At 34.6% G+C, this 19,610-nt stretch overlaps 1 protein-coding gene across 15 annotated transcripts in view; it reads right to left on the bottom strand.

Annotated features, from left to right (window-relative positions):
* Positions 1 to 19,610, bottom strand: part of DMD (dystrophin) — a 2,162,139-nt gene that overhangs the window by 1,545,466 nt on the left and 597,063 nt on the right. For 14 of the 15 annotated variants that reach the window (XM_077887780.1, XM_077887782.1, XM_077887777.1 and 11 more), the window contains 2 exons: positions 3,961 to 4,142; positions 2,613 to 2,744 (listed from right to left, as the gene is read on the bottom strand). In XM_077887780.1, the coding sequence (XP_077743906.1) occupies positions 2,613 to 2,744; positions 3,961 to 4,142 (314 nt within the window). The remainder of the gene's footprint in view (positions 1 to 2,612; positions 2,745 to 3,960; positions 4,143 to 19,610) is intronic. The other variant, XM_077887787.1, reaches the window with a different exon arrangement.

Genomic DNA, 19,610 nt, shown 5'->3' with positions numbered 1-19,610 from the left:
ATAAAAATAGGAATTAAGTAAAACCATAAAAAATGTCCTCCATCCAAGGATGGACGGCAATAAATTCATACAATGAGGGAAAGCTAAGGATTAATACCAGATAGTATTTCTTCTTGGAAAATTATGAGAAAAACTCATTTATACATAGGAATCCTGACGTAGTTCAGACTGCTTTACCACAACAGGTTTATAAACTACTGAGAGTATAAATCAGATTTTTCAAGTTAGGACAGATGGGGATAACTGATATTTCTAATATATTGGGAACTTTTAAGATAATTCACAAATTTTATGTTTCCCAGAGGGACAGTCACCCACATACCTCACTGTCCTATTATGGAAAACTTCACCCCCTTTGTAGACCACCAAGTAAACCACTTGAATGAAACTCTCTAATGGAATTCAGTCTGGCCCATCTGGAGTTCATTTGAAGTGGATCAGATACAACCTGTAGGGGGCAATATAGGCTCAGCCCCTCTGAGAAGCACTTCAGAAAAGATTTTTCTTACTATATCATTAAGATACAAACTTAACTACATATAACATCATCTTCTGATGTGATTCCTTGAGAAAACAGGAAGAATATATCATTCTTCATCAATTATAATTCATGTTTCTTCTTTTTTTTTCATGTTTCTTCTTTTCTAAAGGACACCATTAGTTTTATTTTCATGGCTTATACTAAATAAAACAGGTAAGTGAATTTGTTGAGTATTTTTATTTTATGATACATTATGTATTTTGTAGTATTTATACAAAGGTATAATGAACAAATAGAGTCTAGCAAAATTAAATCCCCTTATAATTACTTCATTAAGGAGTCATACCTGAGCAATGCCTTAATGAGGTGGTAATGAGGTAAAAATGTGCTGCCAGGATAGGCACTGGAGAAAACTTTCTGGAAAAGGCAGCTCAATAAAGTGATAATGAAGGGGAAAAAAATTCATCTCTGTTTTGGCTCATGCTCCTTTATTTTAGGATGCACCTCTATTCTTTAAGTCTTGGAGGTTTCAATGGGAGGATGGTGATAAAAAGAGTCAAGAAAGTCAGGTAGTCACAAGGGTGAAAGGGAGGAAGAAGAGAAAGAAAAGGGCAGATATACTGAAACTTCAATTGGTAATAAAAACAGCATCTCCCACCTCTCCAAGTTGTTGTACGGATTTCCTTAGTTCATGTAATGTGCACACTTGGCATAGAGCAACACTCGGTAATGAGTGGCCAGACTACTTTTATTTACTGATAATGAGAAAATTGATTAAGTTTCTTGCTCAAAATTATACAAGTAACCTTTGCAAAAACATGGATGGGAATTTAACTGATGATGAGGCTGAGTCACACAAATGTTCTCACCCAGTTTCCTTTGTTCAAGCTTTGCCAGAAAACTAGCCAAGGATAGAGGGCATAACTATGCTCTGAAATACGCTTCCCTGGGGGAATCGTTGAGTACTAAGAATTTTCAGCCTTATGCATAAATTAACTATGCCAAATAATCACTACTTAAATACAACCACTATTTCAAAAAATCAGTGAGCCTCTAAACATGTATACTTTTTCACCATAGAGCATCAGGCCTATAATTTCTAAATTCCCATTCATAATGTGGTTTTGACAAAAGTCACTTCCTTAAGAACTTTCCAAATTGCTCTATTACACAAAATAGTTTTCTTCTAAAAAATTCTAGCAAATCTCACAAGTCAAGAATATTTCATTTCTATGCTCTAACATATACCGTGTTATAATTTCTTGTATTTCTAGGTTTCCTACAATACTACAATAATGGAAAACTCCACAGAGAAGATTCCTTACGTGGAAAGTATTAAATGGTGCATAGAATCTGACCTGGTTAGGAAGTGACTGACTTTCTTGTACACATAGTACGAGCATGTTATATACATGTTAAAATTAGCAAAATTAAAATGTATCATATGAAAGAGCTTAGTTATATTTTCCTTTCTTCTTTTAGGTGACACAGGGACAGAGGAAGAGGGTGAGAGAGAATCTTAAGCAGGTTCCATGCCCAGCACCAAGTCAAAAGCGGGCTCAATCTCACAACCCTGGGATCATGACCTGAGCTGAAACCAAGAGTCAGATGCTTAACTGACTAAGCCACCTAGGCACTCCTGAAGTTATATTTTTCTTAAATAGAATATAAGTACATTTTATAGAATGAAATATAATAAGGACATCTATATATAGTGTATATATCCTTTAGGTTTCAGAAATCTATAAAAAACTCCCCAAATAGTGTGACTAGTAAATTTCATCCATTTTCCCGTTCTTTTAAAAATTACATAAATCAACCTCTAATGATGTTTTTGTAGAACCATTGGTAGCCTTTATAAAAAGAGAACATTACAGGTAATTACATAACAAAAGCACATACCACTATTATAAGAATCCCCATTCATGAAGAATCAACCTGTGTTAAACCTAGAGAAGTCTCAATAACAAAACTGCATCATGTGAGAACATTTAATACAACTGGGAACAATGAAACAGCTCCTGATGAAGGAGGAAAAAAGGCACTGCAAAATTCAAATGAAAGCCATGTTCAGTTATCTTGGATGAGGAAATTCTTTGGTTTGTAGAACAGAGAGTAAATGTTGACAGACCTGTGAAGGAAGTGGGCTCCGTGTGGGGTCAGAAGTGGTGACATAAGCAGCCTGTGTGTAGGCATAGCTCTTGAACCGAGGCTTAGGAGAGGAAGGGGCTCGTTCATAGCCCTGTGCTAGACTGACTGTGATCTGCAGAGTAGGGTTAGGGGTAAGGGGACAGAGGGGAGGAGGAGACATCATAAGTAAGCCTGGAAAGACTGCTTTCCCACACAGTAGAAAAACAAACGTTAAATGGAAACAGTAAGATGAAAAGTTTAATTTGAAATTCACACAAGGATATTACAAATTGATACACTTCAACAGGTCTGGTGCTCAGTATCATGGTGGAGAGCAGGTAATCAGAGAAGGTATGAGGGTGGGATTGAACTATCAGGATTCCACACTGACAGAACTCCAGCATTCATATGGGATGATGCTCTTCAATCTGACAAAAACAAGCATCCAAAAGCAATTTTCTCTGAACCTCTGAACCCAAAGTAAACAAAACCAGAATTCATCAGGTCAAGATCCTGGAAAGGACTGCAGCTTTCATAAGCTAAATATGGAACTGGCTTAGTGGAGTGAGGAAAATTAGGCCTAAGATTAGCTTTCCATGCCTTCAGCAGGAATTTTGCTAAAACCTCCTTCTATTTTTACAGGCTTTTCATCATTGTTTGTATCAAAAAAAGTAAAAGAAAACACCCCAAACAACCACTGTTGACAGTAAGAACAAGCCATGTAAGAATCCCACTAGATCCTGTACAATAATAAAAATCTTTATCATATATATTCTCCCTTTAACTTTTATTTAAAGTATTATAAACTACTTTGATCAAAACTGTTACCTTGAATAATCAAAATGTGTTAACACATCAGCAGGTTGCCACTAAAAATAAGAAAGTATTATCAAACAGTACTTGCCTTTGCTCTAGCTCTAATCTCTTTGTTCTTTACTCTCGCTGACAGAAAGTTTCATATATATGAGTCTTTTATTTTAATTCATTTTACACAATGGAAATGCAATATATTGTTTTCCATATTCCTATAACATAGTGCATATCAATAGCAGAGTATTTTAATAATGTGCTTTGAAAAAAATATTATGGTCCATTATATCAGTTAAAATCCAGAAGGTTTATAGAGCTTCTCTGTCTATCTAAGGTATACAGATATACACATACACACACATTATGCTATGGAGACATATATTTGTGTGTATGTGTGTGTATATACACATGCTATGCTACATAGACATATATATCATGTATATATCCACAGATATAATAGATATACATGTGTATGATGGCTAAAAATGCATATACAAGAGACAATATAATTGCTATTAGGTAGTCTTTTGATACTTTACCTGTTGAGAATAGTGCATTTGATGATGTAATTGAAAATGTTCTTCTCTAGTAACTTTTGATGGCCTTGGCAACATTTCCACTTCCTGGATGGCTTCAATGCTCACTTGTTGAGGCAAAACTTGGAAGAGTGATGTGATATACATTAAGATGGACTTCTTATCTGGATAAGTGGTGGCAACATCTGTAAGCACATTAACACCACACATCAATTTTTGGTTTCTATATTTGAGTCTCTGAAAGGCGAATGAACAAATCAATGTTACAGGAAGAAGACACATTAATGAGCACTCGATCGCCCATGAATATCCTCCAGAGACTAATTAGAACATGATAATCAGGCCTAAAATGTCCTTCCAATTTGGCAGACCAATGAGAGGAGCACTAAAGTTAATTTCTTTTCCTTGTTCACATAAAAACTTCATTCCGTAATACTTTTTCCTAAGTCAAATTGCCAAACCAGCCCATCTAAGAGAGTGGTTTTCATTAGATAAGAAACACAAATAAAAGATTATATCTTCCTTTCCATAGAAAGCTATGTTAACGTGTCAATTAAAATAGTGCATTGGTAATTAAACAATTACACAAAAGAGCTTAATGCTTTGGCATCCAGTAAGGAAATCTTGCACCATCTAATCAAATTTTTGCTGGTGATTAAGTATGTAAAAAAGTAAAATATGTCTCTGTGTTGAAATGAACCGTATTTCTCCACAATAACAATAAAACAACAATATACCATATGTATATGATTTGTAATATTCCTTAAGTATATTAACAATACTTGTTTACATTTTGGTACATCTGTTAAAATCAGTTGTTACCTTCCTTCTCAGACTCTAGAGATAAATTTAAAAGTCCTTCATGTAAAGTGATCTAACATTGTATCCTTTGCCACATCCAGGGAATGAAAGAAACCCAGCATTACAAGTCAATAATAATTAGTAATAACACACATAGTAAGTGGCAGCTCCTTCAAAAGGTTCTTTTGCTACTTGGCACTACAATTTACCCACTGCACTCATTCCAGGGAACCAAGATGTAAAAATAAGCCTTTATGTGAAGTGTATCATTAATCCCAGAAGTGTTAAAACATAAATCCTGGCAGGAGGCCAAGACAACTATGCAGCAATGTGCCAGGCATTTTTCTTGCCATAAATTTATCTTAGCTTAGTTATCATTAAAATATGTTTTAGTTAAATACATATATTCTGGTCAGGTGTTCTGATCATGAATAAAAAAGCCAAGAGTCAAATCTTAAGCCCACTAACATAAAAGGAGGCTGAGTAGGTCACTTAGTCCATGCTTCCAAAGTGGCAGGAATGCAATTAATTAAAACAACTATTTTTATCTGAGAGAGAGAGAGAGCATGTGAGTAGAGGGAGGAGTAGGAGAGAATCACAAGCAGACTCCTTTCTGAGCACAGAGCAGGGCTCCATCTCATGACCCATGAGATCATGACAAGAGCAGAAAACAAGACTCGGTTGCTTAACCAACAGAGCTGAGCCATCCAGGCACCCCTAGAACAACTGTTTTTTTTAAATATATATTTTAAATATTTTATGTATGTATGTATCTATGTATGTATGTATGTATGTATTTGAGAGAGAGAGAGGGAGGACAAGCAGAAGGGGGGAGGAGGAGTAGAGGGAGAGGGAGAAGTAGACTCACTGCTGAGCAGGAAGCTGGATGTGGGGTTTGATCCCAGGACTCTGGGATCATAACCTAAGCTGAAGGGAGACTTTGAACCCACTGAGCCACCCAGGGACACTGTATTTTTTTAATATTTAAAAAAAATAGTTACAGAGGTGGAAAAAGTTAATATTCTTTGGTCTGCTTCTATCCGTAGTATAAAACAATACTTCTCAATTGTTAATATGTATATGAATCACCTGGGGACCATTTTCAACTCAGAATCAAATTCAGTAGGTTGGAATAGAACCTGAAGTTCTGCATTTCTGACAAGCTTGCAAGTGATGCTGACACTGCTGGCTTAAAGACCCTGCTCTGAGTAACAGGGTTGTAAAAAATGACACAGGAAGCAGACTGCTATATCATCTACCACTTCATTGTGTTGCTTTTTTTTTTCACTCAAAAGACACTTACTGGACACATAAGTGCATAAGGCTGAGAGGTACAAGGTTATACAACACATATTCCCTGCTCCTTATTATAATTTAATTAGTGTAACAAGGCAGGAAACAACAAATGTTGGAGAGGATGCGGAGAAAAGGGAACCCTCTTGCACTCTTGGTGGGAATGTGAACTGGTACAGCCACTCTGGAAAACCGTGTGGAGGTTCCTCAAAGAGTTAAAAATAGACCTGCCCTACGACCCAGCAATTGCACTGTTGGGGATTTACCCCAAAGATTCAGGTGCAATGAAACACCGGGACACCTGCACCCCGATGTGTCTAGCAGCAATGTCCACAATAGCCAAACTGTGGAAGGAGCCTCAGTGTCCATCGAAAGATGAATGGATAAAGAAGATGTGGTTTACGTATACAATGGAATATTACTCAGCCATTAGACACGACGAATACCCACCATTTGCTTCAACGTGGATGGAACTGGAGGGTATTATGCTGAGTGAAGTAAGTCAATCGGAGAAGGACAAACAGTGTATGTTCTCATTCATTTGGGGAATATAAATAATAGTGAAAGGGAATATAAGGGAAGGGAGAAGAAATGTGTGGGAAATATCAGAAAGGGAGACAGAACATAAAGACTCCTAGCTCTGGGAAACGAACTAGGGGTGGTGGAAGGGGAGGAGGGCAGGGGGTGGGGGTGAGTGGGTGACGGGCACTGAGGGGGACACTTGACGGGATGAGCACTGGGTGCTATTCTGTATGTTGGTAAATTGAACACCAATAAAAAATTAATTTATTAAAAAAATAATAATAATTTAATTAGTAGCCAACAGATGATGAAGGTAAGTTTTCACAAGTATTTTTTTAGGAAGAACCCAAAAATACTTTCTGCACGAGTACCTGCCTTTCCTTAAAAAACAAAACAAAAACAAAACAAAACAAAATCTTACTAACTTAGCCTTGAAATTCTGAAGACTAAAATCTCCCTTCCATTTGATAACTGTTTTTCAAGTGTTCTTTGAATGGTGGATACTACGTTTCTTCACATTTTGAACCTCTAAAATGTTTTCTTCCATCTCCCTAGGAAGTAGTCAGTTTTATCTCTAGTAAGCATAATTTAGAATTCTGTTTATTTTTAGTGTATTAAGTAAAAGTATGCTGTGAGAAAGGCACTGAATTTCAAAAGATTGATCTATGCCCATTTACTGCTATATTATTCATAGATGTGTACTTGTATATGTTTGGCCTCAAATATATGTCATGATAAAAATAAAGGCAAAAATAAATCAAGAATTATTTCTATTACCCCAAGCAGATGTCGAAAATTATAGTACATTTTATCTAAATAAAACATCTTTTGGATAGAGGCGAATATTCATAAATATCAATTAGTACAATAAATAGACACTATTTGACCAAATTATTGGCATTTTTGCCCCTATTACCTTCCCATCTTTAAGGTTGTGTGAATTCAGCTGTACCAGCAGGTGGAATCTAATATTTCTTTTCTTAAAGAAAGGAACTTATATACTCTAAAATATGTTCATTCACTTCAACATGTATGTGCTAAAGACCTATTATATTTACAATATTTTAACAGAGTATCCAGAAGATTAACAAGATAGAGAATTCATGGATTTTTCACAATTTTGAATAATAAAATAAATAAATAATAGGAAAAGTACAAAATCATTGCAGCACTGCTGAACAGGATTTAAAATGGCACTAATTGGCACAACCAGTGCTTAAGTAGGTTCAGAGAAAGGAAGAAATTATATAATATTAGGGGACCAGAAAAGTCTTTATGAATAGGAAACCGTAATAAGTATGTATAGGGTTTCATTGGCTAGAAATAGGGAAATGAGGAAAAGTATTCTAGGCAGTGGAAAACCATGAGCAAAAGTGCAGAGGTAAGAAATTAGAAACATCCCAGAGATAGTGCCTTTATGTGTCTTAGCCACAGACAGGAGAATAGTGAATAATAAGATAGAATGAGTATGCTATCTGTGAAACACTGAGAGATCATCAGTAACAAACCAGAAATTTTGACCTTAGTTTAGTAGTTTGGACAATAACTACTTTTGAGCAAGAGTGTGACAGCACTGAATTTTTTGTAAAATAAAACTGTTAAGTACAGAATGGGATGAAGGAGAAAAACTGGAGGGAATTAGGAAGCTAGGACCTGATCCAGATAGGAGGTGTTAGCGAACTAATCTTGGCTTTGTGATGAAAACAAAAAGATGCATGATAGAAATTCTAAGATAGGTCCAAAATGACTTCATTCTATTCCTAATTGTTTACTTCACAGTCTTTGAAAATAACTATATATAAAATTCTGTCTAAACTCTGAGGGTACAAAGACGAATAAACTGAGAGTAAAATGGAAGAGGAGGACAAGGAAAGAAATGCTTGTTCTATAGTCATAGTAATAAGTAGTCAGTAACACAAATTTCAGACTCATTTAATCAATTAACAATTACCTGCCTATACGGTCTTGATCATGATTCCTCCAGCCAGCCATTATCAACCTCTCCTTTCTGAAAGTTGGCTAATCAGAAATGAAGTCACTCCAATGAACAAAATTCTAAATGCAAACCAATTAACAGCAGTCTCACCTTAATAACTAACCATGCTTCTAAAGGCGACATCAACCTACTCATATCTGAATGCTCAGAGACCTCTTGACTTCCCAGTTTTCCCCAAAACTTCAGAATACTCTGTTTTGATAGGCTGCGGTTGACCAGCATACTTCCCCCTTATTTAAGTAAGCAATACATTCAGCTTTGTGTTTTCATTCTAAATACCTAGTCTTGGTTTCATCATTTGATCAAATTAAACAGATGAAATTCACTTGTAAAATTAAAATTAATGTTTTTTTAGAGGAGAGTGTGATGGAATGAAAGAATGAACAATTCTGAATCTGGACTGGATATTTAAAATCTGTGCCTAAATATAAAGAAATATATAAAAAGAAATATCCTTAACATCATTCATTTCTGTTTCCTCATCTGCTAAATAAAAACCAGAGTTCCAATCTCATCATGGTGTTGTGAAGGTCAAATGTATACTATTTAGAAGAGAGTGTAAAGTTAATTAGACCCTGATATTGTTACTATATTGCAATTGTTGTTCTTTGTGCTATTAATACAAAACCAGATCTAGTGGTAGGAGACCATCAGTACTAGAAGCCACAAGAAGCTGGTAGGAGGGAAGGCCATTCATCATTTATTAAATATTCACAAAGCAATTATTATGTGCCATAGAATATGCTTAGCCTATGTCATATTATAAGTATTCAGTGGATGGGCCACCCTACAAATAATTATGGACTGTACAATGTATGATAATTCCAAAGAAATTTCATGATTTGGGGATGATCCTCACTTAGGATAACTGCACCTAGGCCAATGCCTAGGAGTTTGTGAAAACCTAAATATTTGTTGAGAAACTGAATATAGTAGTTAAAGCCATAGAAATTGATGAGAATTGTGTAAAACAGCAACTAACTTAAAAAGAATGTATATATAATGAATACCATAGCATTTGAGGAGGGTGAGAATGATGGGATATGATTTACGTTTTTTTTATTATAAGATATTAAAATGTATGAAGTGAAAGAAGTGGCTGTACTTCCAAAATAAGAACTTACAATTTTATGAAAGTAATCTTTGTGCTAAAACCCTACTATATAACGGGTTCACTGCTGCAAAAACTTAAATTAATAATATCTAATCTAATCTTTAAAGACACCTCAGAATGAAAATGTTGAGAACTCATAAATACTGCTAGAATGTTTTATTTTATGAACAATAACACTGATTCTTATGAGTGTTTCTATACTAATCAGAATTTTGATACTGAGGGATATAATGGAACAAATAAATCATTCACTGAAATTCCATTATTTTTCAAATGAGGAAATTGGAACCCACAATGGTTTGATGGCAAATTCAAAAGCTAGTCAGAATCAGAATTAGAACCCAGTCAGGGCGTCATACTTCTCAGTACCTTATCTTCATTCTTGCAGAAAATGTTATCTTAGTGCATTTTTAAAAAGTATCTCAAAGTCATTATCTAAGTGATGACCTTTGATTCATGTGATTCCACTACCAAATACTGAATATTAATGATATTCTCCATAATAGTAGAGATTTTTAATAGAGAGAGAAAGAGAGAGAAAGAGCATGAGCAGGAGGGGAGAGGCAGAGGGAAAAGGAGAGAGAATTTTTAACAGGCTCCATGCCCAGTGTGGACTCCAACATGGGGCTTAATCTCATGACCTTTAGATCATGCCCTGAGCAGAAATCAAGAGTCAGATGCTCAATGGACTGAGCCACCCAGGCACCCCTGATTTCTATTTCTAATAAGTGAAATATTTACAAGAGTAAATATACATAAAAATACAACTTCAGTAGGAATCAAAGAAATGCAAATTAAATAAAGATGTGGGGGGCACCTGGGTGGCTCAGTCGTTGAAAGTCTGCCTTTGGCTTGGGTTGTGATCCCAGGGTCCTGGGATTGAGTCCCACATTGGGCTCCCTATGGGGAACCTGCTTCTCCCTCTGCCTACATCTCTGCCTCTCTCTTTGTGTCTCTCATGAATAAATAAACAAATTTTTAAAAAATTAAAAACACAGATATGGGTTTTAAATTATATTCCTTTGACTATCACATTATCAAAGAATGAGAGAAGAACAACAACCAAAGTTGTAGAGGTTTCAGTGAATTGGCCAAACTCCTACTTTGCTGGAAGAGCATCAGCTGGTTCCAAATTTTATGAAAAATATTTTGGCAATGTCTACTAAAACCTTAAAAACAATCATATTCAATGATCTAGTAATTTTCCTTCTAGGAATCCACCACAAGGAAATAATCAGAAATTTAAATGATGATTTGCATAAACCTGATGTAAAATGTAAGCACTATTTACAATATATTAAAAAAAAGAAAAAGAATTGGACTATCCAAGTGGCTTAATAGTTAGAGAAGTAGAAATGATCAAACATAAAATTGTCTCTGAGCTGTACAAAGCCATTCAAAATGTTGTTTTTTGAAGAATATTTGATAAAATATGGAAATAAAATTCTTTGTAATATCAAAAGAATAGAATGTATGAATTATGAAGAATATAACAATATTTTTTTCAGAAAAGACTAAGGAAACCTACTTCAAGACATTAGTGGAAAAAAAAAAGGATACCTGGGTGGCTCAGTGTTTGACCGTCTGCCTTAGGCTCAGGTTATGATCCCAGGGTCCTGGCATTGAGTTTTGCATCAGGCTCCCTACAGGGAGCCTACTTCCTCCTCTGCCTATGTCTCTGCCTGTCTCTGTGTGTCTCTCGTGAATAAATAAATAAAATCTTTTAAAAAAGACATTAGTGAAATGGGTATATTGGTGGAACTGAAGAGTTTTCTTTTGTCTATATTTTTTGCACCTTCTAATCATAATAAGCACTCACAAGTTTTATATTTAGATAATATAGTCTATATCATAATTAAAGTATATGTAAAGATCAAAAAGAAACAATAAAAACGAAGTTGCACAAGGTTTTCTCTCAGTATGCCCTCACCCTAAAAATGTCAATGCAAATGAGTTTGTCAGGAAACTAGTGCCTTCAACAAAACTGTTCTTATCTTGGGCAATCAACCTCTAGAAAGTCTGATTAGCCAGCTGGCAGGCACAACCTTGAAAACCTCTGAGAAATCTAAATAAGAGGTTCCACTGCCTAAACCTCAGGTCAGTTTTCTGCCAGGAGAAAGGCAGAAATTGAAATAGCAGATTATAATGCATAGCATGTGTAATCAGAAAGAAGTAGGATTTCAAGGATAACAGATGATGCATACATGTACATTCACAAAGTTTGGTCAGCCTTTCACAAGTTTTGCAAAAAAATTAAAAAGGATGTCATTTAGAAACTCTGGTCAGTATAAATCTAGGTCATTTCCCACAGAATTTATATTAGGACCGACACAATAAAAATAAATAAATTCATTGTGAGAGAAGGGGAATAGGTAAACTGGAAAAAAGAAATATGTGACCACAAACTACACATGATCAGTTAGCTCTGAATATGAAAATGTGAACACACACACATAGAGAGACACACAATCAAAAACCTATGTCCGCTAAAATAACCAAGTACACAGATATGAGATTCTAAAGAAATACTGGAAGCAAGTGTGTTATCATCTGATGTTTACAAATGAATATATTATATTATAATGTCATCTGATCTCTAAGCACCAGAGTTTGGAAATTACAGGCACTATCAGATCAGTGAACTAATTCATTAAAGCATTAGATTGTTATTTTCATTTAATATCTTTCATCCAGCACTATATTCTACATATATGCAGGCTCCATTTGCAAGTCACTGTATACAATGAATATATAACATTCTAAAAAGAAAATAACTTGCATAGGTCCCCTCAAGTTGAATTCTTGAACTTTCTACAAGGCATGTCCTGCCTTCACTAAATTAAGTAATCCTTAATTAAATTATTCCATAATTTTAGCATTTCACTCACTGATCCAAGTTGCTTTTAGTATCCAATAATGCTTCTCATTAAAGGACTACAATATATACTACTGAAAAAATTGTATTGATGAAGAGGATTCAGTTTCATAATAAAATTAATGATCAAAAGCAGTGGCTTTCATTTATTCTTGAGAAATACTAAATAATTTTATGTTTTAAACATCCAATTATTATTTTTGATATGCTCATGGTGTAGCTAGCAGAAAACTATCACTATCATCTTGGTACAAGTAGAAAACAGTGCTCAAAATACATAATGCTCACCTTGGGCCTAAGAGGGAAAAACAAAAACTTACAGGAGACTTTAGATGCAATGAAAACTAGTTCAGCTTTCTGGCCACTAACTAAACAATGCTAAATACACCTATGCAAATAAAAATCATATATTCAATCCAATAAATAATGGTAGCTGGAGGTGATGCTATTGTTTCTATAAAGTACCAGACTAATAATATGAAACACTGAAAAATATATTTAACAAATATTTACTGAGTTACTACTCTGTGCCAGGCTATATTCTAGTCTTTGAATATATAGTGATAATAAATGATCCCACTAGGCTGTTCTCATGGAATTTTGATTCTATAGGGGAAGTAAAATTACAAATAAATACTTTCAAAATCCTCTGTTTACTTGGCAATCCATCCCTATCACCTAGTTCTTTTTGCTTCATTGTATAAGCAAAACTGTCTCCCACAAACACATTATCTTTGTTGAGCTTTTTTGGGAAAGGGATTACATAGGAGTGGGGATTCTGTAGTATTAATACCAAACATTCACAAAGTGCTTGAGAAGAAATGAACAGAAGCTGGTGGGTAAAACTTAATTAAATGGAAATTCTCAACAAATTGTGACTTTACAATTTCAAATAAGCGCCTTTGAATTGACGGTTTTTGAACCAAGTATCAAATGTCTTCTGTATGCAGGTAATCAAAGTTAAGTGTTCTGTCTTTATATTTTAAATTCCAAATGCAACAAATTTCCACAATTCTCCTTTCCAGCTACTCACTGAGTTTGTATCTCATTAAAATGTATTTATTTAAAATAAATATTCCTGATCATTTAAAAACTTAGAACAACTTTTTAGTACATATCCTCTAAAACCAGGAGAATAGAAGCTAGTTTGACCCAAAAACCAGAGAAGCTCATCAGTCAGGGTGGGAGATTATTGATAGAAAAAACATTTATACTTTCTTACAATTCCCTCTACATGACTACTGTGGAAAGAAAGAACTATTGGAGTTTCCATTTGAAAAAGAAGTATTTTGGCTCAGTGACATTTAACTCTGCTTCCTTCATTGTCACCTGCTGCTTTTGTGCTTTGCTTTTGATCTAACCAAATTGACTTTTCTTCCTACTAGTAGAAAAAGTGCAGTAAGTTTCCTAAACAACTCTACACATCTTCTTTACTAACGTACAATATTCAGTTTCTACCCCCTCATTCTTTACAGAGTTAAAAATGATAGCTGATAAACAATGCTGCCAGAATGGAGATGCTCACTTCATTTCACACAAATTTCATTGGTTACTATAGAGCTTTCTGATACATTTTGGAATTCACAGTACACCTGATGATGTAAGCTAGTTCCAAAGCAAATCCCACAAGATAACTAGCTTAATGCCAAACTGTATTTAAGAGCAATCTTTTTTGTAACAAATATTATAAAAAGTATCCATTCTGTATGAAAGAGCTTAGCCTACTGAATCAAGCCTTCTTTGAAACAGGGCATGGATGGGGTCAATATTTTAAAGATGAGCTCGGAAGGCTTCTCTTGCTAATAGTGGATCAGAGAACCAGCTTCTGTGTCTCAACTCCATCGATGGCTACAATGTTGCTAAGCCTAATGGATGTTTTTCTATTTTCATTTTACTCGGTAGCTCTCTATAGCATTCTTTTCTTCTTAAACAAAACTGCTTTGGTTTTCTTGGAATCTTTGACACTATATTTTTCAGGTTTTATACCTATCAGCCACACTTTTCTAAGGCCCTCCTTCTGGCCCAACCTATTCAAATGATAGGAAATTTTGGAAAGATTTAGAGACCAGATGTGGGTCTGAATTTCAGCTATACTCACTCGTCCCTAGAGTATCATCTTCCAGTTATCCCTCCCAATCTTAAATATTGCCTATATGTTAATGATTCCTAAATGCCTATCTCCAACTGAGACCCCTTTCTTCAAAAGATATCTCAAATTTGTTATGTACAAAGTTCCTTTCAAAGACGTTAGTTTCCCCATTAATCACCATCTCTGAATATGGCAACAACATTTATACATTGTGTCAGGCTGTGAAGTTAGAAATTGTCCTTGATTTTTCTTTTTTTCTGCATTCTCTATTTTGATCCATTAACAAGCTTTGTCTTTTCTGCCTCTAAAAGGAATACAGGCACCTATTTATCTTCATGTTCATGATTACTATTTTCACCTGAGCCATGATCCTTGCCTTCTGGGACCATTACATTCACATCCTAACTATTCCCATGCCTTTCAATCCATTCAGTATGCAACAGCTAGAATTATCTTTAAAAAAAAAACAAAAATTAAATAGCACTGTCATACTTAAAACCCTTCAGAAGCTTTTCCTTTGTTTAGAATAAATGCAACCTATTTCCATGCCCTACAAGGTACTATATGACCCAATCCTGTACTCTTCACTAATGGCAGCCTAATGGCCTCTCTCTTTCTTGCCCACTACCTTTCAGATATATTGGCCTTGTTTTCATACCTGAAATAACAAAGGCCCTTTTATGCCTCTTGGTCTTTATACTTGCTGTTCTCTTTATCTGGAATATTTTCCACATCTTTTTGCATTTTTGGTTCATTCGTTTCCATTAGGTTTTAGCTCAAATGGCTCTTGAGATGCATTTGTTGATCACCCTATTTTTAAAAACTCACTCCCTTTCCCTTCATTTCTAGTGACTTATTTCCTTTCTATCATCTGTCACAAACTGTAATTATTATGTTTATTTATCTATTCCTTTGCTATAATTTGTCTCCTTACAATAATGTAAGTACTATAAGGGCAGGAACTTTCTTGAAATTGTCTTATCACTTACTGAGGAGTAGTAGGTTCTCAGTATTTGTTAAATTAGTAAATGAATGAATGAACAGATAACTATGGCTGCAGGGAATCAAGTTTCACTTCAGTGAAGTGAACACAGAATAAGACTCATGTTGAAAATTGAGAACTAATTGGAGGGGAAAAGAGTACTAAAACAGAGTAGCAGGCAGTATTTGTTTCCTGCCAAAATTACATTAGATTCAGTTTGATATTTAATTACTTTTCAGTGAGCATCAATTATGTATAAATGATTTTATTATGTTTTCTCATTTACCATTCAACATTCTCTTATGAGTTAAGAATATTGTATAAGGTCATATAACTAATAATTGATAATCCCAATAAAGCAGAAAAAAGAGACTCCTGAATTCATATCCTAGTTCTCTCATTTTGTGGCACTGTACAAGTTTAAACAGACTGAGCCTCGGCTTCCTATTGTATCACAAACGTTTTCCTTATATTACAGATGACATTCTCAAAAAATGAGACTTCATTTGCATAACACCTCTTGCTCTAGGAAATGGATCAATTTTTTTTTAAGTAGTAGGGAAAGAAGCATTCATTTCTAAATTAGAGAGCATTAGCAGGTTAATCAGGAAGCCTATGAGTGATGATGACAAAGTTAGTACATTTTTAATTTGGATTGAAAATACTCAAGCTAATACTCAAGGCACAGGAAAATTAATGTTTTATTCATTGTTTCTAAGCTTTGGTACAGATTCCACAAAATAGCACAGTGCTTTACATAGAATCAATGTTCAAAAATTATTGACTGATATTTACAGAAAAAAATTGTTCAAGTACTGACCCAGGAAAGAAAAAAATAACCCCTTAGAACTTGGATGGAGCACATTTGTTAGTAATTTTGTACCGTGTTTGAATCCGTGGTGGGCTGGAAGAGTCAAGCAAATGAAAGCCTTGCCATCTCACTAAAACTATGGCCCAGTCATAGGTAGGATTCTGCTAAAAAATTACAATTATAAGAGCAGTTCTCTAAATTGAGATATTAAAAATGAGAAAGAGGTTCAGTTAAGAAACAAAGAAAAATTAACATGATAGATAGATTGATTGAAAGAAATAAAGAAGATACACACACACACCCCTAAAAAACAATATGGCCACTCACATAACTATTGTGTGTGTGAGTGTGTGTGTGTGTGTGTGTGTGTGTGTCTTAATTTAAAAGCAATCCCTTTTGGCTAGGGATTAGTAATATCAAAAAAATGGGTAGAGAGAAGACAAGGCACAGCTTCTGGTTTCTATCTTAATAGTTAGATGTTCATTTTACCCATTGGCACTTTTAAAATTTCTTCTCTTTTTCAATGGCTGGACAAGAGTTAAAACTGATATGCTAAATATTACATAGCTACATTTCTTATTATTACAGCTTCTGGTTCTTCTTGATTTTCAAATTTCAGCTTCTCTTAAATAGCTTTCCTTCAGATTAAACTCTACTAACATGGCTCTCCTGATGACTGTGAGCCTCAGGGCTTGGTATAACTAGCTCAATTACTGTATCTTGCAAAGCCTTTATCACTACTCAAAACTTTAAACCCTATTTAGGCTCTTTGAGTAGCCAAATGGGCCCCATTTCCATTTTCATCATGATAGGAAACCTAGTTCTTGAAAAGAAGTCTCACCTTCAGAAGAAATAGGTCAGAATAATGATCTTGGCTCCAAGAGTTAATCTTTCAGCTGTCCCTGATTTTTCTTTTATTAGTTTAGATTTTATCTCTCACTTTTAAACATTTTTATTACAAAAGCAATACATGCTTATTGTAGTGGAAAATTAAAATACTACAGGAGTATATAAAGTGAACAGTGAAAGTACCCCACATCTCTACATCACTCCAGTCCCATTATCTAGAGATAATACTTCTCTGCAAAGTTATGCTGTCTATTCAACCATTCATCTGTCCATCCATCCATCTGTTCATTTAGGCATCCATTTATCTATTAATCTATCTATCTAATGCGATCAAACTGGATACAAACTATCTATACATCTATTTTCCTGCACAGCTTCACAAGATGTACCCAGGTGTATAAATCCGAAGTCTTTTTCTAGAACTCATAGGCTTTATATAATTTTGGATAATGAACTGAATTTCTTCATGTCTTCATGCCCTCGTGTATAAAATGGGGCTAATACTTTTAAAAGAATTAAGATAAATGTAAGTACTTCAAAAAATATCTATGAAAAAATAAGTTTTCACTAAAATGCAGCTTTAAAATGTACATACACATGCATACATACAATTTGGAATTTGGACTTTAAGAATTAGTTTTTATAATGCATGCACTCATCCATCTACTTACTTTTTGCAATTGCTTCCTGGGCACCTATCATAAGGCAAGGATTATGCTAGGCAGTAGAGTTACAACAGTGAGCAAAACTAAATCAAAAACAAACAAATCTAGATTCTGATTTTACGGAGCCTATAGTCTAATGGTAGAAGTATATCTGCCTAGCATTCCATGGTATGGAATAATACTGGAACTGCTATAAACAATGCTGCAATTAACATCCTCATATATGTGTCTTAGACATGTATAGGCATTCCTACAGTTCTGATTCCTAAATGTGACATCTGAGGATCAAAAATATGTAACATTCCATATTTTGAAAGATAACTCTAAATTTCCTATACAAATTTTTCCAAGTGGTTCTTCCACCAAAGGAAAAACAGGGCCTATTTCCATGACCCTTCATCACCACAGGACATTGTACTTTTTATTTCTTTAAATATAGGCAATGTTGAGCTTATTTTTGATTGGTTATTTGTAATTTTCTAACGTGCATGTACAGATCATATTTAACCACTTTATAAACATTGTTACAATATAATTGTTCATATTAATTATAAGAGTTTTATCACAGTGAAGTTATTCTTTTTTTCAATTTATTGACTCATGAGAGACACAGAAAGAGAGGCAGAGACATATGTAGAGAGAGAAGCAGGCTCCCTGCAGGGAGCCCAATGTGGGACTCCATCCCAGGACCCCGGGATCCCACCCTGAGCCAAAGACAGACACTCAACCAATGAGTCACCCAGGTGCCCCAATGAAGTTATTCTTTACTATCAGTATGATTCCCCAGTCTGTCATGTTTTGTTACTTTTTAGTGGTATCTTTCACCACAGAAAATATTTTAATTTCTGTGTTGTTAAATATGTCGATATTTTCTTTTACAGTGTTTGGGTTTTATATTAAATTAAAAATATTATAATATTCTTCTACATTTTAGTATATGTTTTTAAGGTTTTATCTATTCACATTAAGTTATTATGATCTGAAAATTATTTTACTATTTGTGGTGGAACTGGGTTCTCTTCAAATTTTTCTTTCTAAACAATGTCAAAGATTTTATATTAATTTACTAGCTAACCTATCCTTTCAGTATAGATACAAAAAGATACCATTAAATAATAATTTATCTAAATAAAAGATTTTTTCAAAGTATCCATTTTATATCATTAAACTATTTCTCTATATCATGCCACAGTGTGTCAGCATATTATAAAATTTACTAAAGCAAGTCACTTATTTAAAGATAATTTCCTAACTATTATCATGCATTTACATTTAAAGTAATTTTATAGGACAGTCCAGGTGGCTCAGCGGTTTAGCATTGCCTTTGGCCCAGGGCATGATCCTGGAGCCCCGGGATCAAGTCCGACGTCAGGCTCCCTGAATGAAACATGCTTCTCCCTCTGCCTGTGCCTCTGCCTTTCTTTCTCCCTCTCTCTGTGTCTCTCATGAATAAATAAATAAAATCTAAAAAAAAAGTAATTTTATAGTTCTCTTGACAACTGCATCTCCCTTCCATTTTGTGTGATTACTTTCAGGATGTTCACCTGAACATATTTCTGTTCTTTCTTCTGTGCTTTTTCCCTAGGTGGCTGATCTTTTCATAATGCATCTCCTGGGATCATTTGCTGACTGGATTCCAGCTGCAGGAAGCCAATG

This window comes from Canis aureus, chromosome X (assembly GCF_053574225.1).
Source record: "Canis aureus isolate CA01 chromosome X, VMU_Caureus_v.1.0, whole genome shotgun sequence".
Taxonomy (NCBI): domain Eukaryota; kingdom Metazoa; phylum Chordata; class Mammalia; order Carnivora; family Canidae; genus Canis; species Canis aureus.
This window is presented reverse-complemented; position numbering and strand designations above follow the sequence as displayed.